Source organism: Chionomys nivalis, chromosome 6 (genome assembly GCF_950005125.1).
Source record: "Chionomys nivalis chromosome 6, mChiNiv1.1, whole genome shotgun sequence".
NCBI lineage: Eukaryota > Metazoa > Chordata > Mammalia > Rodentia > Cricetidae > Chionomys > Chionomys nivalis.
The window spans coordinates 99,017,049-99,044,559 of NC_080091.1; the positions used below are offsets into that span (position 1 = coordinate 99,017,049).

General features: G+C 46.7%; 1 protein-coding gene across 1 annotated transcript; it reads left to right on the forward strand.

The window, feature by feature from the left end:
* The first annotated feature begins 328 nt into the window (after positions 1-328).
* Sdad1 (SDA1 domain containing 1) lies at positions 329-27,378 on the forward strand. Its single transcript, XM_057772183.1, has 22 exons — positions 329-510; positions 3,764-3,868; positions 4,295-4,393; positions 4,558-4,668; positions 6,694-6,765; positions 6,841-6,941; positions 8,161-8,218; positions 9,054-9,128; positions 10,929-11,030; positions 12,264-12,333; positions 13,244-13,347; positions 14,515-14,572; positions 16,022-16,080; positions 16,922-16,998; positions 17,656-17,753; positions 17,858-17,934; positions 18,482-18,608; positions 19,272-19,363; positions 19,494-19,684; positions 19,785-19,869; positions 20,904-21,065; positions 24,209-27,378. The coding sequence occupies exons 1-22, from the start codon at positions 421-423 to the stop codon at positions 24,254-24,256; spliced, it is 2,061 nt and encodes a 686-aa protein (XP_057628166.1). The 5' UTR covers positions 329-420; the 3' UTR covers positions 24,257-27,378.
* The last annotated feature ends 133 nt before the right edge of the window (positions 27,379-27,511 follow it).

Sequence of the window (27,511 nt, forward strand, 5' to 3'; positions counted from 1 at the left end):
ATATATATATATATATATATATATATATATATATATATATATATATATATTTTTTTTTTTTTTTTTTTTTTTGGTTTTTCGAGACAGGGTTTCTCTGTGGTTTTGGAGCCTGTCCTGGAACTAGCTCTTATAGACCAGGCTGGTCTCGAACTCACAGAGATCCGATGTCAAAAATATTTGGTGATAAGTAGTAGCGACGGCCCAACGGCAGGGGCCAATAATGTGCAGACCCCAACAAAGCCGGGCGGATAAGTTTGAGCCTCTGCGGCTCCCGTAGCTCGGTACGGCTTGCCCGGTGTCCCACGTGCTACTTCCGGTTACACGGGACACACGCGTCTAAGCTGCCGCGGGGACTCGGCAGTGACTGGCGGAGCCTGCGATTTCCACCAGCTGCTCGCCTGGAGCCCGTCTGCAGCCACCATGTCGGGCAGGAACAACAACAAGCTGCCCAGCAACCTGCCGCAGTTACAGAACCTGATCAAGCGGGACCCGCCGGCCTACATCGAGGAGGTGGGACGGGGATCCGGCTCCCTGGAGTCTTCCCGGAGGCTTCCGGGATCCTAGGGAGGAGAGCGGGGTGTGGGGAGGGAACGTTCCCGGGCACTCGTTTCCCACCGCTTGCAAACCTGCCGCCCTGCGGACCCCACAGCCACTGAGACACTCTTTAAGACCTGTTACCTCCGAGTTTATGCAGCCTCCCCGCCGAGGTGCCGAGGGCCGAAGAGGCTGCGCCCCAGACACTTCATTAGTCCCTGAGATTTGATGAGTCGTGTTTAATTTAAAGGTGCTATCCACAGACGGCCGCTCCCGAGTGCCCCATACTCTGCCAGGAAGAGCAGAAAGTTTCAGATGCCTGGACCGCCGTCAGATACTTAGAAGGTGCAGTTAAGCCAGGGTTGAAACTCACTGGGAGGGAGCCAGCTAGAGTTGAGAAGATGCTTTGGGAAAAGATGAGGTCGGAAGTGACTTTAGGCCCACGCTGTGAGGGACTTAGCACTTAAAGTGTGTGAACTGAGAAGAGACGAAATGAAAGGGGTAACTTTGTGCTGTTAACCTGATAGATACTTAAGACACGCATCTGTCTTGGAAGCATTAAACCCTCATCTCAGCCGGCTGCCATTAGGTTCCTTCGACACTGCTTTTGTTTTTGAGTAGATAACTCAGCTCTTGTTTTGGTGGTTCTTCTCCAAATTTGTGTATCTTTCCCAGTGAATATTGATGCGAATGTTTTTGCCAATACAGAGTACCGAACAACAAAGTGGCAACAGGCACGGCTTTCCGATGGCCCGTGTCCCGCCATTCGCAGCAAGTGAATTAAGAGCCCCTGCAGCTCTTTCTCCCTTATTAATTTTGTGAGTTAGCCTGCAGAGTAGGATCTCTTCCTTCTGGGAAGTTGACTCAGTGGTCAAGAGCAGTGATTGCTTTTCCAGAGGACCCAGGTTTGGTGTCCAGCATCTACATGATGACGCATAACCATCTGTAACTCCAGTTTCAGGGGAATCCTACATCCTCTTCTGGCCTCTGGACACCAGGCACGTGTGTAGACATACATACATGTAGGCAAACATTCAATACACATAAAAAAAAAGAATCTCTTCCCATATTCCCTTTTCTGATGTGTCACAAATGAAAATTTAAATCTAAAGTCTTCTTATGAGAGGAAACATGGGCTATCTCTGAGTCTGGCTTATTTTCTTAACATAATGATTTCCTTCCAATGTCGTGGTTTCATTGCTGCTCCTGGGTGGGGAAAAAAAAAAGTGTGTGTACCAAATTTTCATTCCACATTCTTCTGTTGGTGAACACCTAGGCTAGTTCTGTTTCTTGGCCGAAGTAGATAGTGCACCAGTAAACCACCAATGTGCAAGTTTTTGAACTTCCATTCTAAGGAGGACAGTGCATGTGTAAGGTAAGGGCTGGGGAAGGTGATCCTGGCGGGAGCATTAGAAGAGAAGACTACCGACTCTCGTGAGTGGGGAAGCCTTCTCTGCAATGGTGGTGTGAGCCCAGCGGGTCAAAGCATTCTAGGTAGGAGTAGGACTGGCAGACTGTTGTGGGAAGAAATGAAGCAGGAACGCCTGTTATCCCTTAAGTGTAGTGTGGGATGCAGGCAAGCCCTTTAGATGGTGGTAAGCAGTTTGGATTTGACTTTTGGTGTTTCTGGGAGCCATTGAGGATTTAAATCAACTGGGTACCAAGCATGGATAGTTCTTCAAGTTTTTCTGACAAGAAGGGGAAATGGAGTGGAAGCCAGAGAGTGGAGTGGGATCCAAAGTTTCTCATTACGTGGCGGAAGGAATGACATTCTGTGAACTACGGCTAGGGCGGAGATTGAGGCGAGATTTAGGACTAAGTGGGCCAGTCAAGGGTGAGAAAAGGAGTCCATTTGGAAGGAGAGCAGCGCTCTAGAAGTAGCATTAAGGAACAAAGAGGACGCATACTGACCCAGCCGTGGTGCAAGAAAATGATGTCGCAGTGCTGGATGAAGGAGCCGTCTGTGGTCACTGGAAGAATCAGAATGACTGGGCTACTTCAAAAATCCTGGTTGCCCGGCTTCACCCTCAGAGTTCTGGGATACTGGTGTGGAGGTTAGAATGAGAGGGACAAGGGGGAGTGGAGATTTGGGCATTGTGATGATGGGTTTGCATGAAGGACAGAATGGGCTTGGTCCTCCTCATGTCAAGGCAGACACTGTTAAGTGGGCCCTGATTGGAGCATTGAAGGAACTGGGAGCAGGATTGGGTTAGGAACGTGAAGAGTTTGGGTGTCAGTGGTGATATGGGGTTAGGTGAGAGGTCACAGCTGAAGCATGGTGTTGGCCTTTTTACTCTTAACACTCCGAGAAACTGTGGGGACTAGGAAAGGCTGATGACCAAGAAGTGCTCTCGTAGCGGGCAGTGGGCACGCGCCTTTAAACCCAGCATTTGGGAACAAGGACAGCCAGGGCTATACAACACAGTGAAACTGTGACTTTAAAAAAAAAAAGTTCTGTGTGTGTGTGTATGTGTTGTGTTTGAATGTAATTGGCCCCCATAATCTCATAAGGAGTGGCACTATTACAAGATGTGGCTTTGTTGGAGTGGGTGTGGCCTTGTTAGAGGAACTGTGTCACTGTGGAGGTGGGCTTTGAGTTTTCCTGTGCTCACGATACTTGCCAGTGTCTCCGTCAACTTCTTGTTGCCTGCGAGATGTAGGACTCTTAGCTCCTCCAGCACCTTCTTCCTCTCCCCCTTCTTCTTTTCTAGCTTTAAGAAACTGTGTTGAGTGTCTCGGCTGCATGTACTATGTGCATGCATCCCTGTTACCCTCGGAGCTTTGAAGAGGGCGTCTGATCCCATGGGACTGAAATTGTGATGGTTGTGAACCATTGTATAGGTGCCGGGCAGTGAGCCAGGCCCTCTGCAAGAACAAGCGCTCTTAACCACTGAGCGCTCTTGTGCTCTGTCTTTGGTTCTTAACATCTAGGACTCCAGCATGAAGCTTCAGTGGTATTTAAGAGGGTGACTGACTAGAAGGTGTCATGTCCTTCAGGTGTACTCCACACTTAGTGGCCTGGCATCTTCCTGCTGATCTGATCCAGGTGCCCTTCATACACAGGTCATGTAATGTCAATGGCAGAACAAGGTCAGATTCTGAGTTCCTGACTCCTGTTCACACCGCTCTCATATACCTAGGTCTTTTTCTCTGTACCACTGGCAAAGGTGTGTGCCAGCTTGTTACTCTGTATAAAAGAGTGTGACAAACTCTTCTCTTTTCCCTACAGTTCCTCCAGCAGTATAATCACTATAAATCCAATATGGAGATTTTCAAGTTACAGCCAAATAAGCCCAGCAAAGAACTGGCAGAGCTGGTGATGTTTATGGCTCAGGTAAGAAGGTGATTTCTCAGTGAGACGACGGTGAGGTGCACACTACCACCATCCCACCCCACCCCACCCCATCCGTGTTTTCCAGCCTTTGTGTGGAAACCTAAGTTTTTTTAAAGCCTTCCCTTTTGTAGCTCTTCTTTTCTTCCTAAGATATTTTAGAGAATTTTGATGAATTTTTAACACAGAACCAACCAGAACAAAAATTGATCAAAAAAATTTTTTTAGTTTGTCATACAGGCAGTTCTCAGTGTGCTCCATGCATTTTGCCAAAACTACTGGAACAGCGAAAGTAGCAGAAAAATTAGCATGCAGGGAAAGCTGTCGATTGAGAGTCCTCTGCCTCTGAACCAGCCCTCCCTGACATCTAAATGTGCAGCTGAAGTTGGGGAGAAAGGCCGCACTGACAAGAGCCCTGCTTTCTTACAGATTGCCCACTGCTACCCGGAGCATCTCAGTAGCTTCCCACAGGAGCTGAAGGAGCTGCTCTCCTACAACCACACCGTCCTGGACCCGGATCTCCGCATGGTAGGAGAGGTCAAAGGTCCTGTGCATGCAATGATGGCGAAGTGAGAGCACCTCCAGCGAACGTCTCTGCAGCACCTGGGGAGAGCAGATGGGACGTGCATGCTGCGTTTTCTCATTTGATTAACTTCACCCTCAGCTTAGTATGTTTTCTTTTCCTCCCCTAGACATTTTGCAAAGCATTGATCTTGCTGAGAAATAAAAATCTCATCAATCCATCAAGTTTGCTGGAGCTCTTCTTCGAGCTTCTGCGCTGCCACGACAAGCTCCTGCGGAAGGTAAGGAGCGGGTTTGTTCCCTGCGTTCCTCTCTTCCTGAGCTGACATAGCCGAGTTCAGAGTTCGCGGAATTATTGACTTTGTTTGATAGGGTGATAGATACAGCTGCTCCTTCAGTAGGAGCAAACGTCATACATGCAGTTTAGTATTGATAACCAGCACTTGCTGAATGCCGCTCTGGACTAGCTGTTCATCTCAGAGGCTTCAGGTATATGCTTATTCACAAAAACCTGAGCTAGAAATCTTCATTGTTAATGCTTCACAGACAGACAGACAGACAGGTTGAAGTACAGCAAGTGCAAGTGACTTGTCTCAGGTCAGACAGCTTCCACGTGTATGGAACGGACGCTTAAAAGAAATCCCACACTAGATCAGAATTGAGAAATAGAGAATTATTTATTTAGGGGTAAACTCACAAATCAAAATTCTCTGCTTGAACAGAGAACAGAGATCGAATCCAGCAATCCGAAAGAGTAGCCGGGGAAGAAGGGGCGGACGCAGGCTCTGCATCTGCATTATAGTATAGGAGGCCACGCCCCATTAGGTGGGTAACCACAAACTGGCTAGACCATGAACCCAAGCAGTTTGGTACCAAAACCTAGTCTCTTCGTGACCTTGTTGTGCTGGACATGAGGGCACACACACTAGCTGGAACCAACCCGCACAATAAAAATTTTTTGTTGCAATAGTATTTTTCTATGCCTGTATATTTGCTTAAGATAAGAGCTGAAGGCTTATAAAACAAATTTCAGAAAGAGAAACTTAAGTTTGTATTCATTAAGTTAATCCCTCATACCAAATGTTAGGAGACTACTTCTATTTGATTTGATCATTTGTAGTCGTGGTCTCCCTGGGACCGTGTTTTGGGACTAGTGATGTCTATAGTCACAGAGCTATTGTGCAGTCAGATGCTTGCTCCTCTTAACAAAGAGGGACTAGAGAGGTGGCTCAGTGTTAGCACTGCTGCTCTTCCAGAGGATCCAAGTTCAGTTCCAGCACCCACGTCAGGCCGTAAGAACCATCAATAACTTCAGCTTCAGGGACCTGATACCTCTGGCCTCCGTGGCACCCACACTCATGTGCACATACCCACATGCAGGCACACATAACTATATATAGTTAAACATAATAAAATACACCTTTTTATATTCAGCTATAATTATAGTTAATACATTTTTAAAAAAAGATTCCTTTTTATTTGTGTAGGTGTTTTGCCTACTTGTGTATGTGTACAACATACATTCATTGCCCACAGAGTCCAGAGAGGGTGTCAGGTCCTCTAGAACTGGAGTTACAGTTGTGAGCCACCATGTGGGTGCTGGGAACTGAACTTGGGTTCTCTGCAGAAGCAGCCAGTGCTCTTACACTGAGCCATCCATCTCTGGCCTTATGTACTTTTTGTTTCTGGGTTTCTGGCAGTGTTGGAGATTAGTCCAGAGCCTTGCAGTTGCTAGAAGTACTCTTTGACTAAGCTGCATCCCAGCCCTTGAGTTTTTCGGACAGGAGTCTCGCTGTGTAGTCCGGCCTGACCTTGACCTTCTTGTTGTAATCTAGACTGCCTTGAACGTTCTTCCTACCTCTGTCTCAAGAGTGCTACAGGATCACACACTTTTGCCTGTTCCTGGTGTTTTACCTAAGTGGAGTCATACATTATGTTTTTTGTAGCTATCTTCTTGTACTCAGTATGTTGTTTCTTGATTGAGTTATGGCGTAGTGTATGTTTGTGTCCTTTTCATTAACTTTATTTTATGTGCATTGGTGAAAGGTATCAGATTTCCAGGAACTGGAGTTACAGACAGTTATGACTGCCTTGCCATGTGGGTTCTGGGAATTGAACCCCGGTCCTCTGGAAGATCAGCCAGTGCTCTTAAGAGCTGAGCCATCTCTTTAGCCCTAATGTTTGCCTCCTTTGGCTCTCTTCTGTTATAGAATGAAATAGGAAAAGCAAAGTTGTCCTGTGCATTGGTACTTTTCTCCGAGATGAGAAATGCTCATCTGTTTCATGTGTGTGCTTTGTCTCCTCAGACTCTGTACACACATATCGTGACCGACATCAAGAACATAAACGCCAAACACAAGAACAATAAAGTGAATGTGGTAAGTGTCCTTCCTTCTTGTGCTCGAAGCTTTGTGCCGTCTGTGCATTGAGTCCTCATCCTCCTTGTTCCCCAGGTGCTGCAGAATTTCATGTACACCATGCTGAGAGACAGCAACGCGACTGCAGCCAAGATGTCGCTGGATGTCATGATCGAGCTCTACAGAAGGAACATCTGGTAACACACACAGGAGTTTCTCCATGAGAAACAGACATACACATATGTTGTCTTTTGTTTGGTTTGGAGACAGGATTTCTCTGTGTAAGCTCTGGCTTATAATGGACAATGAAACTCATTGTCTAGACCAGGCTGACCTTGAACTCAGAGATCTGCCAGCCTCTGCCTCCCAAGTGCTGGGATTAAAGGCGTGCTCCACCGCCCAGCTGTATTTTCATTTGTAATGATTACAGAGCTCATAGATAAGTGTGACTTTTTATCCTTGTTTTAATCTTACACTTTTTAATATACTTCTGTCGTACATTGAAGTTGATATAAAATACAGAGGCAATCTGATATGGTTGGTCCGTTTGTCAGCTAGTTGTTTGGGAAGAGGAGCCTCAGTTGAGAAGATGCCTCCATCAGATGGTCTGTAGGCAGTTTATGGTGCATCTTTAATTAGAAATGGGTGTGAGGGGCACAGCCCACGGTGGGCAGGTGGTCCTGAGTTGTTTAAGAAAGCGGGTTGAGTAATATGAAGAAGAAGTCCGATAAGCAGCCCTCCTCGGGGGTCTCCCCTTCAGCTGCTGCCCTCTCATCTTTCAGTGGTGGAGTTTGAGCTGAAATCAACCTCTTTTCAGCTATGGTTGAGATTTTGCAGAGTTTTTAAAGTGTAAGTGTGTGTGTGTGTGTGTGTGTGCGTGTGTGCGCACGTACGTGCACATGCATGTGTGCCCCTTCAAACTTGACGTCGTATTGCTGTCTTCCTCAATTGCTCCTTACCTTACGCCTGAGACAAGGTTTCTCATTGGAGCCTGGTTGACTCAGTTGAGCTAGTTCAGCTAATCTGAGCGAGCCGGCTTGCTGTGGGGATCCCGTATCTGCCAGCAGACAGGCCACCATGCCCCCTGACAGGAGTCCTGGATCGGAACTCCGGTGCTCATACTCACACGAGCACTCTCCTACCAGCCGTTCCTCCAGCTCTGGGTTTGCTGTATTGTTTTCTCCTCTGAGTTGTTGGCATTTTTGTTTTTTCTTTTTTTAACACTTATCCTGTGGCACCAAATATTCTTCGCATTGATGGCTTCAAGCTTTGTGTCCTCAGACTGAGCTGGAATTGTGATGAAGTTTTGTGCCTATGCGGACTCCGGACTCATTTAGGGGTTTGTCACTTTAAGTCCTAGAATTGGCCATCCTAATGTCAGAAGAACTCACTGTTCTGTGCCTTTTTCTCTTCCAGGAATGATGCTAAGACTGTCAATGTTATCACAACTGCCTGTTTCTCCAAGGTCACCAAGGTGAGCTGTAGGGTGTATGTTGCTGAGGGTGAAGTGGAGCTGGGTGTGTTGGGAGATGGCTGCCATTGACTCCGTCGTGCTTTACAAATCCTGGAGTTGTAGCTGACTCCTCTAAAGTGTGAGCCAGGAAAGCGACTGTAAAAAGAACCACCAGCCAGCTGAACTGCATTATATCCCCCTGTGATAGCCGGCATTTTTTCTGTGGGCTCTGGCCTGGTTGAGAGAAACTCAGACAGCACGTGGCTTGTCAGAATGGCTGTGACGGCTCCTTTCTTGGGATGCAGAGATTCTCTGCAGTCTACCTGAAGGGTGATTGTAAACAGCCTTCTGTTTTTGCACGTGTGCTGATTTCCTGATTTTCAAAGCTTGTATTCATTAGTGGGTGTGTTTGTTGATTTAAGTCTGTGTCTATCAATGGATACAAGTGTCTGAAGACTTGATTAGATGCCCCAGGTGTAGTACCAGTGCCTTAGCTACACGTGTGCTGGGAGGCCCGCGGCCCTTCCGTTTGTCCAGGAGAGGGCTGACCTCTCCTTTCATGTGATATGTGCCTGACAGTTTTTTATCAAATAAATGACTGGTTTTGGGGGATCCTGGGTGTGGAAACCCGGGATTGGGCTTACCCTCAAGCGTGTGCGCTGCCCTTGAGCTGTATCCCTCGCCGCATCCTAGTGATGATGTTATTGCGCGTCTGTGAAACCAGCGGCTCTCCCTCCCACCCTTTGAGACTTTTTTTTTCCAGACACAGCAGTCTACGCATGTGGGGTGGAAGTGTAGGCATAAGTCTGTTTGTTCTTAGCTGGGTACATTGACTTGTTTCTTAATTGGTCTTTAGATATTAGTTGCTGCTTTGACGTTCTTCCTTGGGAAAGATGAAGAAGAGAAACAGGACAGTGACTCGGAATCCGAGGTGGGTTGAATGCAGGGCCTTAGAGGTGTCCAGTTCCCCATGTGTTGCTCCGCTGAGTTCAGTCTGTCAGACCTTTAGATGCTGAGTTTGTAGAAAGTGTCGCATCTGTCCTTTCAGAGTTCTGCCGTGCCGAGGCTTCAGTTCAAAACGTTTGCTCCTTATTCCTACTATTTACTAGCAAGACTGACTAAAATGTTACTCAGATTCACTCGCCCCTGGTCTGTACTCTGAGCTGTTTCTACCTGTTCATATATAACCTTAGAAGAAGAGAAGATGCTGGCAGTTTTGGGGTGGTCCCAACATCACAGACATAGCAAAGAGGAGCATAATATTGTGGTGTCTTTAAAATAGAAGAAGTAAAAATATAATATTCTAAAAACACATACATGCAGGACTAGAGCGGTGTCCCAGTGGTAACAGGCACTTCCTGCTCCTGTAGAGGACCAGAGCTTGGTTCCCAGCACTCATGTTGGACACCTACAGCTGTGTGTAACTCCAGCTCCAAGGGACTGAACACCCCTCTGTTCTCTGCAGGGACAGGTGCACGCACACACACACAAATACAAATTAATAATTTTAGCATTGTGGTAACTAGACCAGGATCTCCTGGTAACATCTTACTGTATTTCATTGTAAAAACTTTGAGATAATTTAGACAAAGTAAGGGGTTTTCTTGACTTTGGGTTATTTCTGTCATATTTCCTTCTTTCCAGGTAACTGTTTTGTCTGCAGTGTATTTATGTTTGTACAGAAACTCCTGTGTAAACATTTAGAAGCTGTATGTATCATATGTACACACTACAGTGTGCTTTGTTTGTGTCAGTATGTACAGATGCATTTTGTTTAGATCTGTGAATATTCCAGAATATTCCAGAATATGAATGTATTATACTTTAAGCGTTCTTTTATTGATGAATACATTTCCAGTTTCCTACAAATAAAAGCAACATCGTATCTGTAGATCATACTGAAATGAAGGATGCAAAAATCATCGCTGTAGGGAAAATGTGTGGCCTGTTTTTGCACGTGTGCTGATTTCCTGATTTTTCAAAGCTTGTATTCATTAGTGGGTGTGTGAAAAAAGGCTAAGAACCAAAATTAGGGGCCAGAGAGGTGGCTCAGCTGATACAAGCACTCGTGGAGCAATTCCATCGACCTGAGCTGAGTCTGTAGAAGCCATGTTCAACAATCAGACTCCTGTAACTCCAGCTCCTGACCACCGAAGGCCTCTAGTCTACATGGACACCTACACTCTCGTGCACATGCTCACATACAGACACACACATGCACATAAATAAAAAATAAATCCTAAGCCGGGCGGTGGTGGCGCACGCCTTTAATCCCAGCACTTGGGAGGCAGAGGCAGGCGGATCTCTGTGAGTTCGAGGCCAGCCTGGTCTACAAGAGCTAGTTCCGGGACGGGCACCAAAGCTACAGAGAAACCCTGTCTCGAAAAACCAAAAAATAAATAAATAAATCCTATTGCACGTGATGGCTTTGTGGGAGCCCAGGTAGTTTGGATGCTCACCTTAATAGACCTGGATGGAGGTGGGTGGTCCTTGGACCTCCCACAGGGCAGAGAAACCTGCTTGCTCTTTGGGCTGAGGAGGGAGGAAGACTTGATTAGGGGAGGGGGAGGGAATGGGAGGTGGTGGCGGGGAAGAGGCAGAAATCTTTAATAATTAAATTAATTAATAAAAAAAATCTTTAGAACAAAACGGAATGTAGTTGGGAGGCCTGTACACTGCTTCTGTGCAGATTTTCCTTGTTCCCAGTTTCCCAGTGTAGTTTGTTTTTTAGGATGAAGGACCCACGGCAAGAGACCTGCTGGTGCAGTATGCCACGGGGAAGAAGGGCTCCAAAAACAAGAAGAAGTTGGAAAAGGCAATGAAAGTGCTGAAGGTGAGGTCCGTGCCTGGAAACTGCAGTCGGAATCCTCTGAGTGTGGAGTATACATGGGGTTTTTTGCCTGCTAAGGTTTTGAGAAAGAGAAAGAGCATTAAAAACAAACAAACCTTAGATATGGATGGTAGGTTGTAAGCACTGACATTTTAGATAAATAGATTATGTTCAGCTCTGACTGGTCAGTGAGCTCCTGGAATCTACCCATCTCTGCCTTCCCAGAGCTTGAGTTATAAAATATACCACCACATCCCTCTTTGTGCTGAGGATGCAAACTCTGGTCCTCATGCTTGCATGGTGTGGTGCTAGTATTTCCTCTTTAAATTTCTGTCTTACACATTTTCATAGCTGATATATTTTCTAAGCTTTTTTGTTGTTGGTATTGTTTGGTTGGTTTGGTTTGTTTTTTTGTTTTTGTTTTTTTTTTTTTTTTTTGAGACAGGGTTTCACTATGTAGCTAACTCTGGCTGTGCTGGAACTCACACTGTAGACCAGGCTGGCCTTGAACTCAGAGATTCACCTGTCTCTGCCTTCAAAGTGCTGAAATCAAAGGTATGTGCCACCACACCTGGCTTCTTCCAAATGAAAAGAGGTTTTTAGAACAAGAATTTTTTTTTCTTTTGGGCTAGTGTAATGGGGGCAGGGAAATGGCTCTGGATAAGAACTCCACTGTGCAAACATGACCACCTGAGTTCAGACATCCAGCACAAGCCAGATATGGCTGCGCACATCTGTAAGCCTGGGTCTGATGGGACAGGAGACTGGTGAGTCCCTGGAATTGGTAACCAGTCAGCCTTGCTAGAAACAGCAAGTCCAGGTTCCGTAAGAAACCCAGTCTCAGCGAGACAAAGAGTACTGACACATTCCCCTGCTGGGCACATAGCAAACAGTCGGTCTAGGACTGCTGATGGCTTCAGGACACAGTCTGAGGACTGCTGATGGCTTCAGGACACAGTCTGAGGACTGCTGATGGCTTCAGGACACAGTCTGAGGACTGCTGATGGCTTCAGGACACAGTCTGAGGACTGCTGATGGCTTCAGGACACAGTCTGAGGACTGCTGATGGCCCTCAGGACACAGTCTGAGGACTGCTGATGGCCCTCAGGACACAGTCTGAGGACTGCTGATGGCTTCAGGACACAGTCTGAGGACTGCTGATGGCTTCAGGACACAGTCTGAGGACTGGCTAATTCATAACCAAGGGGTTTTGAATGGGTTTCTGTTCTCTTTCAGAAACAAAAGAAGAAGAAGAAACCAGAAGTGTTTAACTTTTCAGCTATTCATTTGATTCATGATCCCCAAGGTACCATAATTACTGCTTCTGAGTTCCTTGTTGGCCTTATCACTTCCTGTTAACTTCTACTCTTTAGACCAGTTTTTTTTTAATTGAGTTACCTCGGAAACTGAGTAAAGTACAGATTCTGGTTCATTAGGGCGTGGGTGTGGCTTTGGAGTCTGCACTTCCAAGAAAGTTCTAGTAGGTTGGCTGCTGGTGGCCTGCAGACCACACTCTCAGAAGCAAACTGTATCCACTGTAGAGGTCGGTGCACAGCATCTCGGGAATCTGTTTAGGAATATGTGTGTATACACATACACAAATATGCACGAAACAACAATTAATGGAAACAGGCTGGGAAAGGTATATGGGAGGGAAGGGAGAAATGATATCATAACCTCAAAAGATAAAAGAAATTATTTTAAATATATATCTTAGGAATCCAGAACTCTGAAGAGTTGCCCTAGAGACTAAGAACACTGGCTGCTCTTGCAGAGGACCCAAGTTTGCTTTCTGGCATCTACATCGGGTGGCACACAATGCCAGCCTGGCTTTAAGGGATCCAACACCTTCTTCTGGCCTCTGTGAATGTGTACACACATGTGCATACACATGCATATACATAAATAAAATAAGTAACTAGTCTCTAACAAGTGTTAAAAATCACATTGAGTGTTGAGCACTCAGGAGGCAGAGGCAGGCAGGTCCCTGAGTTCTACAGGCCAGCCTGCTCTACACAGTGAGTTCTAGGGCAGCTAAGGTTATGTAGTGAGACCCTGTCTAAAAAAAAAAAAAAATCTTAGGAATTGTTAAGACAAATTTGGGGTACCGTATTTCATCTTATCGCTGATGTAACTCCTCGTGCCATGCCCTTTCCCTGTGCCTATTAAATGCTGTCTGCAGCCATGAACCCAGTTCTCTGATTGTTTCCTTCCAGACTTTGCGGAGAAGCTCCTGAAGCAGCTAGAGAGCTGTAAGGAGAGGTTTGAAGTGAAGATGATGCTCATGAACCTCATCTCCAGATTGGTGGGGATTCATGAGGTGTGGACTGTGTTGCTGCTCTGGGGGTGTTAGCGGTTACGTAGAACGATGTTTCAGTTTTAATCCTCAAGCCATTTGCACAGTTAGAATTGGTAGGGAATCCAGCCTTCCTGTCTGAAAGCAGCTGCTTTTATTTACCACTGATTTCTCTCCAGCGTGTGTGGTACTAACCTATGCACATTCGGTTCACATGGAGCCATCACGGGCTCTCTCTTGTTACTTTCACATGCGTGTTCCTGAGCCAGGATAAACTACATACTTCTATTGATTCTTGCCGCTTTTCAGTGTGCCTAACCCTTCCTGATATTAACTTCCAGGTGTCTCTGGTAGGGGTTGTACGTTTGCAAAGCTGGGATCCCTGGGTATTCTTTGGTATTGAGTTAGATTGCAAGAGCTCCTTGGTGGTGTTTGTGTGAATACTTTCAGAGTAGCTACCTTTAAAAAGATTACCAAAATTTTAGATCACAAAGTGACCCTTGAAAGTGTTCTCTTAACTGCTTTGTTTTTATGTATGGGGGTTTTGCCTGCATGTACTTTTGTGTAATACGTATGTTCAATGCCCATGGAAACCAGAAGAGAGCATTGGATCCTCTGGGACCGGAGTTTCAGATGGTTGTGTGTCTCCATGTGGGTGCTGGGAGCGTGAGGTCCTCCGGAAGAGCAGCCAGTGCTCTTAACGCTTGAGCCATCTCTCCAGCCCAGTTTTCTGACATAGATGTCATGACTGGTTCTGTTCTGAGATTGCTCAGCATGTTGGTTTCCTTGATTACAGAGTTCAGAGTTAGTCCTCCAGTGTGGTCGCACTGTCAGTTCAGGGCAGTCTGACAGCACTAGGGCCACTCAGTTTTGCCCTGCTCTGACCCCAGGGACTTCAGGACCAGTGCTGGTCCTGGTCTGGCTCCCTTCTGTGAACACCAAGACAGGGCTGGGTTTTGTTAGCTTTTCCCTGCTTTATCTGCTCTTTCTCTCTCACATGGTGAGATAGCAGAATAGTGCTGGGGGGAGAGAATTCTTTCCCTGGGTTGCTGCAGCACATTGAATTCACCTGTGGTGGGATTGCTTACTGAGACTAAAATGAGTCAGAGTGATTCCCAGTGCATTTATGTTGGTAATGAAATGTCATGCTTAAGTTTCATAAATATTGAAGTCAGTATCTTCTCTCCACAGCTTTTCCTCTTCAACTTCTACCCTTTTGTGCAAAGGTTTCTGCAGCCCCACCAGAGAGGTAACGTGCCTATGTGTCTGATCCTTGGCTGTGACCTAATAAGTGGCAAGACTGTTCTAACGTCATTAAGGACAGATAGCGTTGTGTGTTTTATATAGAGAAAGGAAAAATGGAAGGCTGATGTTGGAGGATCAGGACCTCAGGTCAGCCCTAACCACACACACACATACACCCCTATTTTTAAAAAATAGTAAAGATGAATTCTTGATTGCAAGTCTTTTTGTAATATAAATTTGTCAAAAATTCTAGTTTGGGGGCTAGAGAGACGGCGCCTAAGTGAGGAGCACTGCACTACTCTTGCAGAGGACCTGTGTCCACTCCCATGGTGGCTCCCAACTGTCCGTAACTACAGTAGGAGATCTTCTGCCCTCCACAGGCACCACACATGCATGTGGTGCACACACACATGTGTAGGCAAAACGTCCATACACATAAAAAATAAATAAATTGTAAAAAAAAAAAAACAAACCTGGAGCTAGTTTTCCCCTTTAACTGTAGTGTTGTAGTAACGGGCCTTTGGTTACTGGTCTCCATGGCCCTGTGTGCCTTTTCACTTAGCAATGACACAAAAGCAGGGAAAGATGGCTGCTTGTTTTGCCCAAACAGGAAGAAAGTGGACATTTGAACATCTGACACGAACCTTGCACTGTGTTAAGTACTTTCTGTAATCACTCGATGAAATTGATAAGTGGCCTCTTTGAAGTTCAGAAAGTGACCATGGTCATTCAAATGAGTGACAAGTCAGCTTTGCCTCTTTCCCAAAGGCCTCCTTTGGTTTTTTGTTTTTGAGGCGGAGTCTCTAGCCCAGCCTGGCACATCGGAGGGCCTCTCATGGGCTACACTTAGAGGCATGAGCCACGCGCCTGGTCCAAAGGCCTGTTCTTTCCATGAACTATGCAGCCTCTTGGAAGAGAGTGTGTTCACACGTGTACACTTATGTCTGTCCAACAGATGTTTGTTTGGTGACTTATTTGGTTAGTTTGCTGCTTGAGACCAGATTTGGTGTGTAGCCCCGGCTGACCCCAGTCGCGGGGTCCTACTGTCTCTGCTACTGTAGGTGTTAGGACTGTAAAGTGTGAGCTGCCACACACAGCCCGCACAGAGTCCAGGAGCAGTGCGCCTGTTAGACACTGAGGTCATGGTGACCGTAAGGCAGAGTCCTTGACAGCGTGGTGTGTAATATCCAGGTCAAGGGTTTGGAAGAGAAAAGCGGAGTAAGGGCAATGGTGGGTATGGGGCCAGATGCTCTGTTAGCCTGTGCGATCACAGAGGGCGGAACAAAAGACCTGAAGGAGCCGAGAGGTGAGCCACAGCACATAGGGGTTGGTCTTCGGGTGAAGTAAGTAAATTAAGTGATGGCCATGCGATAACTGAGTTTGCTTGCCATCTTGCTGTAGTCCCTGGAGGCAGATGATAATGTATATGCTTTCTTGTGTCTTGTGCTTTCAGAAGTCACGAAGATCCTTCTGTTTGCTGCACAAGCCTCTCATCACCTGGTGCCACCAGAGGTGAGAACTTGCCATGACCTCCAGAATAGGCACACACACACACGGATCCAGTGTAGTGCCTTTGCTGCCACCCAGGTCCAGAGTGTGCAGTGCTGCTGCTGGGCATATTAGGATTTCTTCCCAGAGTTGCTGTCTCTCCTATCCCCTTTCCATGAACAGAGGAGACCTAACTCCTAAGGAGATGTAATAGAAGTTAGCTCTACAGTTCATAGAAGGGGAACAAGCTGAGGATTCTAACTTTAACAACCAAATTATATGTCTAGGAAGGTCCAAGAGTATTTATAACTTCATGGAGATTATTGTTTAAGCTGATAATTCTTTGATTAACATTGAATTTTCCTGTGTCAAAGCAAAGTTTTGTTTTGATAGTATCATTTTTAAAAACAATGTAATGGAATATGTGCAGTAAGAAAGCAGAAGTAGCTGGGCACCAGCACTGGAGAGGCAGAGGCAGGCGGATCTCTGAGTTGGAGGCCTAGAGTGTTGAGGTCAGTAGAAACGAGAGACCTGTTTCAGTGAGGGATAAGATGAGAATTGGCTCCTGCAAGTTCTCCTTTGACCTCCACACATGTGCCCTGGTGTGCACTGAGGCGTGTGTACAACCACACACTAAAGTATCAGAAATTTTACAGAAGGAAACAATGTTAGAGGACATTGTGTCCAATGCTGGTAACCTTCGCCTGAAGTATAACCCGGAGTACTGAGTCCCTCACTTGCCTGGGTTTGGGTCTCAGCTCCCATCCTGGAGCTGGAAGGCTGCTTTCGCACTGGTGACTGCTCTGCTCCGGAAGCAAGGGCCTCTCACCCGACTCACCTCTCACCTCGTTTGTTTCCAACTCAGATCATTCAGTCGCTGCTCATGACGGTGGCCAACAATTTTGTTACTGACAAGAACTCTGGGGAAGTCATGACTGTAGGGTACGTAGACCATGCGTGGGACTGTGGGTGTGTTTAATAGACCAACATGGGCAGTTAGAGCTGTAGCTTCAGCCTCTAGAAGAGCAGTCTTCTCAGGAGGCTTGGTGTTTATATTTTATTGATCAGAATTCTAAGGAGAGACTCAGATCAAAAATACTTGTCCTTGTGATCAGCATGTGATGGTTTGCAGGGTACTGTTGTGTCAAGGACTTTACCGACCTAATGCTTCTTTTTCTCCTCCCATGAAGTTCCCTTACACTGAGACAAGTGATTGTTAGGGAGTCACTCTGAAGAGAGGCTAGAGAACTTCTGTAGCCCTCTGGGTGATTCAGAGGGCTATGTGTGATACACTAAGCAGTTTCTTTGTATCTCCCTTGCAAACTGATGCTGGGATAGCAGCCCTAAAGACCTTTAACCCTTTTGAGCTGACTTTATGCCTTCTCTTTAGAGTGGGTGAGCAAACGCTGCCATGATTTGTTGTGCCCAACACTGGTCCTTGTTACACTGGCAGAGCAAGTGTGACTGTCGGGAATATCAGCCTGGACAGCTGTTCACGTTTTTTCTCTGCCATGCTGCATGTGAAATCCAACCTGTGTTCCTTTTGATTTTTGAACATAAAATTACTCTTTTATTTTAAATTTACTTTTCCTTTTCCAGAATCAATGCTATAAAGGAAATAACAGCTCGATGTCCTTTGGCCATGACTGAAGAACTTCTCCAGGACCTGGCTCAGTACAAGACACACAAAGATAAGAGTGAGTTGCCTGTCGTTCTCTGTGGGCCAGCGGCACAGTCGTCCTGCCTTTACCTCTCAGTGGTCTTTGCTTCGACATTTCTAATCAAAGGTGGTGTTTTACAGACGTAATGATGTCTGCCAGAACTTTGATTCATCTCTTCCGGACACTGAACCCTCAGATGCTGCAGAAGAAGTTCCGGGTAGGTGAAGCGAACTTGGGGTGGTCTAAAGATTGTGGTCAGACGTGAGGGCAGTGCCTGCTGGTCACATAATAGATGAGCATTGCTTCCATGGGGAGTGTGCGTGATGCGTGTGTTCTGTTCTTCAAGCTTAGGATGCCATTGATTGAATTCCTTGGTCCTCAACTCTTGTGACCAACATGCGCTCTGTGATGAGGCTGAGTCTTAGGGTGTGCTGGCTTTTATACTTGACAGTGTTGATGCTGTCGGCAGGCTGGCAGTGCCCGTCAGCAGCTGATGCACAGCCCAGCCGGGTGCCGCCTCTTGGCAGAGAGGAGCTTTGTGACACAGAGGTGGCGCTGCTGAGACTTGAAGCCAGGGCAGGTATTCTGTACAGAAGCCAGTTTCTCGGTTTAGATCCGAAGGCCGTGAGACGTGACCTGCGTTCTGCCCGGCGTTACGCTGTTGGCCTAACGTGTAAGCAGGTTCCTCTCACCCTAGAGGGCCTTTCATTATGAACGTTCCTTTGAATCTAAGCATCTTATTTTTAAATGATTTTCTCTTGTAGGGTAAACCTACTGAAGCCTCCATTGAAGCGAGAATACAAGAATATGGAGAGTTAGATGCTAAAGATTACATTCCGGGAGCAGAGGTTCTAGAGATTGAGAAAGAAGAGGATACAGAAAGTGACCAAGGTTCATTTCCCTTGCCTTGCCTTTTGCTGGGAATTGAACCCAGGTTCTCACTTATGCTACAGAAGATCTGGCCCCTGAAGCTACCTGGCAAGATCAGGGTGCCTATGAGTGGTTGCGTAAATGCCGGACCAAAGAGCTGTGATGCTCTTGTATCCTGGCAGCCTCCTTAATGAGGGGTCTCCAGGTTCTTTCGTATCCGGAGGCCTTTTCTGTACTCCAGGTCACTGGAGTTGTTTCTCCTACGTCTTGAGATCATTGGGTGAGTTAGACATATACATGCTTCAGCTGCAGTTAATGTCTAGGCACAGTTCTGAAGGGCAGCAAGGGGATGCTGGTGGGCTCTCCATGATTCTGTGCAGGCTGTGTTTTCTGGCACGTGACTTAACTGAGAGTCTGTCCCTCTGTCTGTCCCTCTGTGAGCTGTAAGAATTAGATAAGTCACTGTTAGGTTTTGGCTGTTAATAGACACTTGGTCAGTGCTGGGTCCCGGCGCCTTAAATTAGCTAAGTCGATGTGGCATGTGACAGTGATGTCACCCAGTTGCTGGTCAGTGGAGTAGCCGAGGTTCATTTCCTTGCTTTTCAACATTGCTGATTTAGCTCACCTTGCTGTGACTGCCCGACCTAAAGAGGTAGCTGTGTCAATGAGTTCTCTTTCACACAGATGGATGGGAGAGCGCCAGCCTCAGCGGGGAGGAGGAGGATGGTGAGTGGGTTGATGTGCACCACTCTTCTGACGAAGAGCAGCAGGAAATTGTAAGTCCACGTGACCTCAAGGGTGTCACTCTGCCAAGATGCCATGTTTGCTGGGCCATGTTAAAATTTAAATGACTGAGCTGTCACTGAAGCTGGTAGCCATTTTCCTTTTGACTGTATGCTTTTCTAGGCCAAGAAGCTGGACAGCATGCCCATGGAGGAACGGAAAGCCAAAGCTGCAGCCATCAGCACAAGTCGGGTTTTAACACAGGATGACTTCCAGAAAATCCGCATGGCTCAGATGAAGAAGGAAATGGATGCTGCCCCCGGGAAAGCCCAGAAAAGGAAATACATAGAAATCGACAATGAGGAGGAGTCCAGGTGAAGGTGGCCCATGCCCAGATCTGCAGTGGCTGCCAATGGAAGAAAGCATCAGGGGAAGGGCTCACCATCATTTTGTATTTTTTATCCCTCACCACAGGGGTGAGTTGCTGTCTCTTCGGGACATTGAACGCCTTCATAAAAAGCCCAAGTCTGACAAGGAGACAAGACTAGCAACCGCCATGGTGAGTGGGGCATACCTTTCCCCACTGTAAACAGAAGGTGGATAGAGGGAGTCTTAATCCCCAGTGTGTGTAGCTGTCAGCTTCCTGGTCCATGCCCTCCCTCCAAGGTATAATTAACACATAACAGTTGAATTAGGTGGTTTTTTGTTTTAAGGCAGGCAGGATCTTACATAACCCACACCCCAGGCTGACCTAAAGCTTTAGTTGAGGATGACCTTTGGGTTCCTGACCTCCCACCTCTAATCCCCAGGTGGTTTACAGACCTGTGCCTTGCTTGGTTTATGCAGCTCTGGGAAATGGACCTGGAGCCTGTGCCTGCTAAGCAAGCATTCTACCAATGGAGTCACCCTAATTAGAGGAGAGCTTTTTTGGTTTTGTTTTTTGGTATACTTTTTGTTGTTTTGAGACAGAATCTTTCTATGTAGCTGTCCTGGAACTCTCCATAACCAGGCTGGTGTTGAACTCAAGTCAGCCCTCATGTGCTGGAATTAAAAATGTCCCCTCCATACCTGACTGTGAGATGAGTTTTGACAGCTGTATTTAACCCTGTGACTACCACCCAAAACAAGATGTAGGGACAGAAATGCAGTCTTGCATGCTCATGGGTCAGAATGCTTAGCACATTTATTAAAGCAATAGGGAAATGTGGTCACAGTCAGAGTCGGCCTGCGGCTCATGCAGTGACCACGCTTCTGCTGCTTTCTGCTCCTCGGCAGTAGCTCCTCCTCACTCTCACAGTCTGTGAATGGAGCCCCACGTGGGCAGTTAGAGCCATGTGCTTTCTCCCCCACTTTTCCACACACCGACCTCTTCCTCTTTCCCACCTGCCAACCCCAGCTCGGCCTCTGGAATTAGACTGAATCGGGACGTTTCCTTTCGCTGAGCTCCATCCTTGTCTCTGTTGGATTGAGTCCCAGGGAGCAAGAGCTGCACTTTGTCTCTGTCTTGTCCTTGGCATCAAACAGGGATTAGATAACGCCTGAGGTGTGTTGTTCTTGAAGAAATACTGAACACTAATCTCTTTGTACTAATAGGCAGGAAGGACAGATCGAAAGGAATTTGTGAGGAAGAAAACCAAAATAAATCCATTTTCCAGTTCCACAAATAAAGAGAAGAAGAAACAGAAGAACTTTATGATGATGCGATACAGCCAGAATGTCCGGTCAAAAACCAAGCGCTCCTTCCGGGAGAAGCAGGTGGGTTCTTCGTGGGCCTGAGTTCAGCAACATAAAGATAGCAATGTTTTACAAGAGGGCTGCCTCTAAGGACCACATGCCAAGTGTGCCTGGGGAGGCTGGGAGCAGTCAGGGTGGGATTGATGGGGTCACCATGTGACCTGTGGGTGACCCTGGATCATCGTCTCTGAAGTGAAAGAATCAAGCTAGGTCCCCTCTGAGGTGCATTCCCATGCCCTGTGAAGTAGATTGATTGATCAGGCACTCTTGGGTGTGGACCAGCTCAGGAAGGCAGTGCTCAGCTCAGCACACAGTTGTGGTGAGTTGTGATGTCCGTGTTCTGTCTCAGAGAGCATCGTGCTTATTACAGCCTGTGGGATTTCTGTCCACTGTAGCTTAGCTGCTTTGCTGCCCATTTTGTTTTAAGACTGGCTTTCCTCGGAGATTCCCTTGCTCCAGCCATCTAAGTGCTGCTTCTGATTGCAGGCATGTGCTACCGTGCATGGCCCAGCCATGCTGCCCGGGTGGCCTGCTTAGCTCAGTGATGCACTGTAGGAACAGATTGACACGTGTGTTCTCCTCTGAAGCAGCTGTAGAGGATCAGCCCCAGGCTGCACAGTGTCAGCCATCTTTCCTGGTAGCTAGCCACCAACAGCCTGTCAAGGCTGGGGGTAGTGGCCAGCCCTCTAGACAGCTCCACCTAAACGCTACCTGCTTTTATTATTTTACTTATAATCTGTACTTACCACGTGTAGGTAATAAAGCAATGACATTTCTAAATAAAGGCTCTGGATTTTGCCACAGAGTTGAATTGACTTACGTTCTGTCCTTGAGAGCCTTCCTAACGTGTAGGGTTGAGAAAATGGCAGCCACCCTGTTGGCAGCCTTGCTTCTGCGAGCTTTAATTGAGCTTAGGCCATTACTCCACTTCCTGTTTTATAGGATGCCGTTTCCTAGCATGGTAGAGAAGCTGGACTTTGATCCTCACCAGTACATTAGTAAACATTTCTCTCTGAATAGGAGAAATTCTAAGACTAAATTAAGACTTCACTGTACCCATCAAAGCTGTTGTTTTAAGAAGGCTTCTTCATTCTGCAGTTCTCTTGCTGCGTGAACTGATAGATGAGCCAGTATTCCTGTGTTTGTTTCCTTGCCTTGCAGTTTCTTCAGGGTTTATTGTTATAAAACAACTGATTTTCCATATTGTCCCCGCTGCACCTAGACCCTCACTGTTTAAACTGAACATAAGATGCCTTAAGTCAGCCGGGCAGTGGTGGCGCACACCTGTAATCCCAGCACTTGGGAGGCAGAGGCAGGCGGGTCTCTGAGTTTGAGGCCGGCCTGGTCTACAGAGCGAGGCCCAGGACAGCCAGGGCTATACAGAGAAACCCTGTCTTGAAAACCAGAACAAAACTAAAAACAAACAAACAAAAAGAGCATCAAGTATTAAATTATTTTTAATTAAAGAAGATGAAATTAATTTTAATAGTATGCCGTGTTTTGCCTAAAACATCGAAGTAATTCTAACACCTAATCAATATAGAAGTTGTTGAGATATTTTATATTTGTGTTAACTAATTAAAATCCAGGGTCCTGTTTGAACAAGGAACTTTGTCCTAATTGTTTCTGTTGCTGCAGTTTGCCTGTGGCTCATGTCAAATGCTCAGTAGCCAGAGTCCCTGAAGCTCCGGGGACCCTGGCACCCTCTGAGAAAGAGCAGCTTGCGTTACCCTGTGGGCATTTCACTGTGCTGAACAGGACCTAGAAGCCTTGCTGCAGAGCCAAGAGAAGGGACTGCAGACATGCCTGGAAAGACGGTGGTGTCTGCGGGGAAGGGTCTGGGCTGTGTGAATAGTTGCGCTGACCAAAATGGCCAGTGTGCGCTGGGACAGTGCTTGGCCTGCAGCTTAGCCACTCAGGATGTCCGAGTGACACGTGAGCGAGGGCTCCTGTGAGTGAAGTGCAAATGCAAACAGCAAGACCCTGGAGAGTGCCAGGAGCTCGCCTCAGCCGACCTCACAACTCCACCTGCCTGCAAGGAGATGGAGACTCCTGCAGGAAGCTGAAGGCAGGGAGATGTGAAATCCAGAGCTGTAGAACGCGTAGATGTACAGCCAGGGGACAGCTAGCCTAGAATGGGCTTAGCACTTTTGAGACAGGGTTTCAGATGAGTATGAGCCCAAACTGGCCTTAAATTTCATCTTTCTGACTCAACCTCCCAGGTGCTGAAGGCGTGAGTCACGATACCTGGCTTCCAAACATGTCTGCTAACACAGCACAACAAGTTAACACATACCTTAGTGAAGTAAAAGCCAGGGTTAGTGTTGGGAATTAATGGAGATGTATGCCTTGGCCTTGCTTGCCGTTACTACTTAAAACTTGGACTTGTTGTTATCTGGGGAGGGTTAAGAATCTTTTTTTTTTTTTTTGATTTTTCAAGACAGGGTTTCTCCGTAGTTTTTGGTTCCTGTCCTGGAACTACCGCTTGTAGACCAGGCTGGCCTCGAACTCACAGAGATCCGCCTGCCTCTGCCTCCCGAGTGCTGGGATTAAAGGCGTGCGCCACCACCTCCCGGCTTGAGGGTTAAGAATCTTGAGGGGACATCTGTACCTCCAAGTGCCGAGCAGAGTGGAGAAATGCCGTGTGCCCTCCCTTGACTTCGGTGATGCTGTGTCTGTAGGAAACGGAAGGTCACTGCAGACGTTGGTTTTGGTCTTAAACTGGATCTTAAAACTCTGTAATTCTACCCCATATGTGATTGTCACAGGAGCCCCCATTCCTGTGCTAGAAGACAGAGTCACATCCAGCTGGAATGCACACATGCTGCTTCCACTTCACCTGATAGGTTTCTGACACCAATGGTTGAGGAAGTGAAAGAGAGCCTGGGTTAACTAGGAAGAAATGCTTGTTTGTCTTGAGCCCAATACCCAGAGTTTTGAGCCCTTGCTAATGTCTTCAAGTCTTTGCCATTGAAAAGAAGTACAGTGGTAACAATGGTAAGATTGTTACTGTCTGGTAGCGGTCGCCTTTCTCCATGAGCCATCTGGTGAAACACTTCACTATGTGACATTTTTAGGATGGCTGTTGACCTAGTGTCTGGTAACTATGACCTAGTTGGTGTAGCAGGTGTTACTGTTGCCGTTTTCTTCCTCTTCTCTTGCAGCTAGCACTACGAGATGCACTTTTGAAAAAGAGGAAAAGAATGAAGTAGCAATAGCAGCAAGTTACCGTTTCCTGCCAGCGCTGTGTGTATCGACATGCCGAAGATTAGTAAATATTTGCTTACATTAGAAGGACAAGAGACACTATATTTTGGAAACCACAGTAGCAGTTGTAGCAATTTGGTATTTTTAATTTGGAGGTGGGGCTGGTGGGATTGTGAATGTAAATAGTAGTGGTGTTAAGATCTCCTTTCTAACTCAGAGCAATAGAAGTGCCTACTAATTGCTGCATGCACAGCTGAGTGAGCGGAGCCCCACTGAGGGCAGGTGTATATGCCGTGTTTATAGTGAGCTTGTAAGTAGTTCCTTGTGGCTGTTGGTCCAGATTCCTGGAGTCGCTGGGCTCCTGGACTAACTGGGATGGGAGTCATACATGCTCTGCAAACAGGACAGTGTTACAGGAGTAAGAGGTTCTTACTTGTAAATAGGCTTGCCTGCTGAACAGGCTCCTGCTGTACAGACCGTGTCTTCTTCTTTCTTTTCAATGTTAAGAATTGGCTAAGACCCCATTTTTAAAATTGCCTTAAGTTTAAATCATGATTTTGAAATACTTAGCAGGGTGCGGAGGCACACACCCATAATCCCAACATTCAGGAAGCTAAGGCAGAAGACTCATGGTTTTAGAACCAGCTTGGAACATACTGAGTTAGTTCAGGGGCAGCCAGGGCTCATAGTGAAACCCCAACCAGAAACACGGGCCCTTTGAGCTTTCCGTTTGTGCGGCCTGTTTTCTGCCGTCTGTTGCTGGGGTTTGGTTGTCTGTAGCCTGCTCTCTCTGTTCTCTCCCGTCTGTTGCTGGGGTTTGGTTGTCTGTAGCCTGCTCTCTCTGTTCTCTCCCGTCTGTTGCTGGGGTTTGGTTGTCTGTAGCCTGCTCTCTCTGTTCTCTCCCGTCTGTTGCTGGGGTTTGGTTGTCTGTAGCCTGCTCTCTCTGTTCTCTGCTGTCGGTTGCTGTTGGGGTTTGTTTTTTGTTTTGCTCTGCTGGGGATCAACCCCAGGTCCTGGTATTTACCACTAAGTGGATTCTCTGCCTCAGAGAATTCCAGCCCCGAGTGCCTGCTCTGCACTGGTTTGATCAGTTCCCTTCATTCTCAGTCCATTGTTTACCTTGTTCTCAACCAAAGCTACACGTTTTTAATGTCAGATGTGTGTGCAGTAGACAGTCACGCTTTAGTCCCGTGTGGGACACAGTGTGCGCGCAGGCTGCTGAAATAGTCTGGTGCCTTTTGCTTCAGCCATCTTAGGCATTCCTCTAATGAAAAAATGTCTGTGCTTGGATTGGAGGAAGGGCAGTTCTCCGCCCCTCAGGATTGGAGGAAAGGGCAGTTCTCCGCCCCTCGGGATTGGTAGCTTCTACTCTTGGCTTTCCCTTTCCCCTTTCATTGTTCTGCTCGGTTGCTGAGCTCAACTTTGGTTTTCTTTTCCCCTGTCACTTTCCCCCCATGGTGGCCTAGGTCCCTGGTAGGGGATTGCCCCACAGCCTCACCCCAGCACAGCTTTGGAGGAAGTGTCCAGTACAGACTTCTGTCAGACCTGAAACAGCTCTCCACTTTTCTTCTCGTGTTCTTCGGACGTCTCCTTGTGCATCGGCTCTGAAATCAGCTGCAAGAGTCCAGCTGCAGCCGTGCTCTGTGACCTCTCAACTCCTCCTGCCCCACCTCCCAGCTGCTCACTACCATGTCCACTTTCTGGGCTACTAGGGCTCATACTCAGGCCTTGGCATTTTAAATCCAGAATACCAGCTCATTACCTCTATGGCATTAGCAGATTTCACTGGTAAAGAAGCGCCGGACAAGACAGAGTCTCAGCTCTTCTCTGCCGCCTCCCTGTGCTAGCCAGGTGTCTCCTGTAGTGTGGAGGGTATAGGTACAGCGCATGCTCAAGCCTGATTAACCCTGCCTGCCAAGGCTGTCTGTAAATGTCACACCACCTACCTCTCTTGTAGTAAATTGTGTTTTGGTGGCTCCCCCCCTTCCTTCTTTTTTCTTCTAATAGTTAAGTTGCTGTGTTTATTTTAACCGTCAAGTCCAGTGTCTAGACAGCTAGTTTAAAATACATGTCGACTGTCTACTGTGTACAAGCGCTGTTAGGTGGTTGTGGCTGCACAAACTGCATTTGTGTTCCATGAAGACAGCTGTGCTTTGTGACGATTCAGTCACTTCGCAGTAGGCACACACTGAGCTATAATCCATGTGCCCGGTGCCCGCCATGGGCAGGGCAGCACTGCAGAAAACTTGTTCTTGAGTCCTGTGCTTAAGATGTAATAATCTTGGTGTGATTTTTAAAGGTTCTAGTTAATGTAAATTTTGGTTTTTTTATATTCTAATTCATTGAAAATTTGTAATATATATAGAGTATTACATTGAAATTCTATTTTAACTAAAACATTTGTTTTGAGTGTTCTTTTTAATCCATTTTAAGTAACATATTTTTAAATAGTATATAGGCAATGGTGCTGTCCCATCCTCTCATTAATCCCTTCCCTGATTTTTGGAGTGTGTTTTCTGAGATTTAGGAAAGTTTAACCAGACATGGTGGCATAACCTATAATCCCAGTACTTGGGAGAATGATGAAGGGCAGGGAGTTGCTGTGAGTTTGAGGCCGGTCTGGCCTACTTAGCGAGATAACAAAACACTGTCTCGGGGAAGGGGACATGAAACGAAGAAGAATAGAAAGATCTGGACTACAAGAAGGAAGCTGGCAGCACCTGGAACGCTAGGGCCGGGCCGGGCTCTGGGCCCCTTTCCTGGTTGTTTTCACCTCTGTTTAAAGGTGCAGAGGGAAGCAGAGGCCACTGCTGCTTCTGCTGCAGGTGAATCGCGTGCACATAGAGCTCTATGTATTAATTTTGCTTGTATGTTTTATTAGGCTAAAGTTAAAGTATGAAAAGTATTTGCTGTATAATCTGGTATGTATGTGGGATATTATAAAAAACATGCAGAAAATGTGCCAAATCTTGGGGGGGGGACGGGATCTTGTGTAAGATGTGTCTTTTACTTTCTGAGTCTTGCATGGTGTATGTGTTTACTTATGGCATTGTGTAAAAAACAAAGAGAGATATGGGAATAAAGGTACATGGAGGATCATTCTTGTGAAATTTGTCTGTAACGAGGAGGAGGTTGCCCCCCTCTGGGGGGATGTGCTGAGATCAAATGAAGGACCTCGTGCATGTGGAGCAAGTGATCTCCCCCTGAGCTACACTTCAGGCCTGGACGTGCACCTTAAACCCCAAGGACGGTGTGATTTA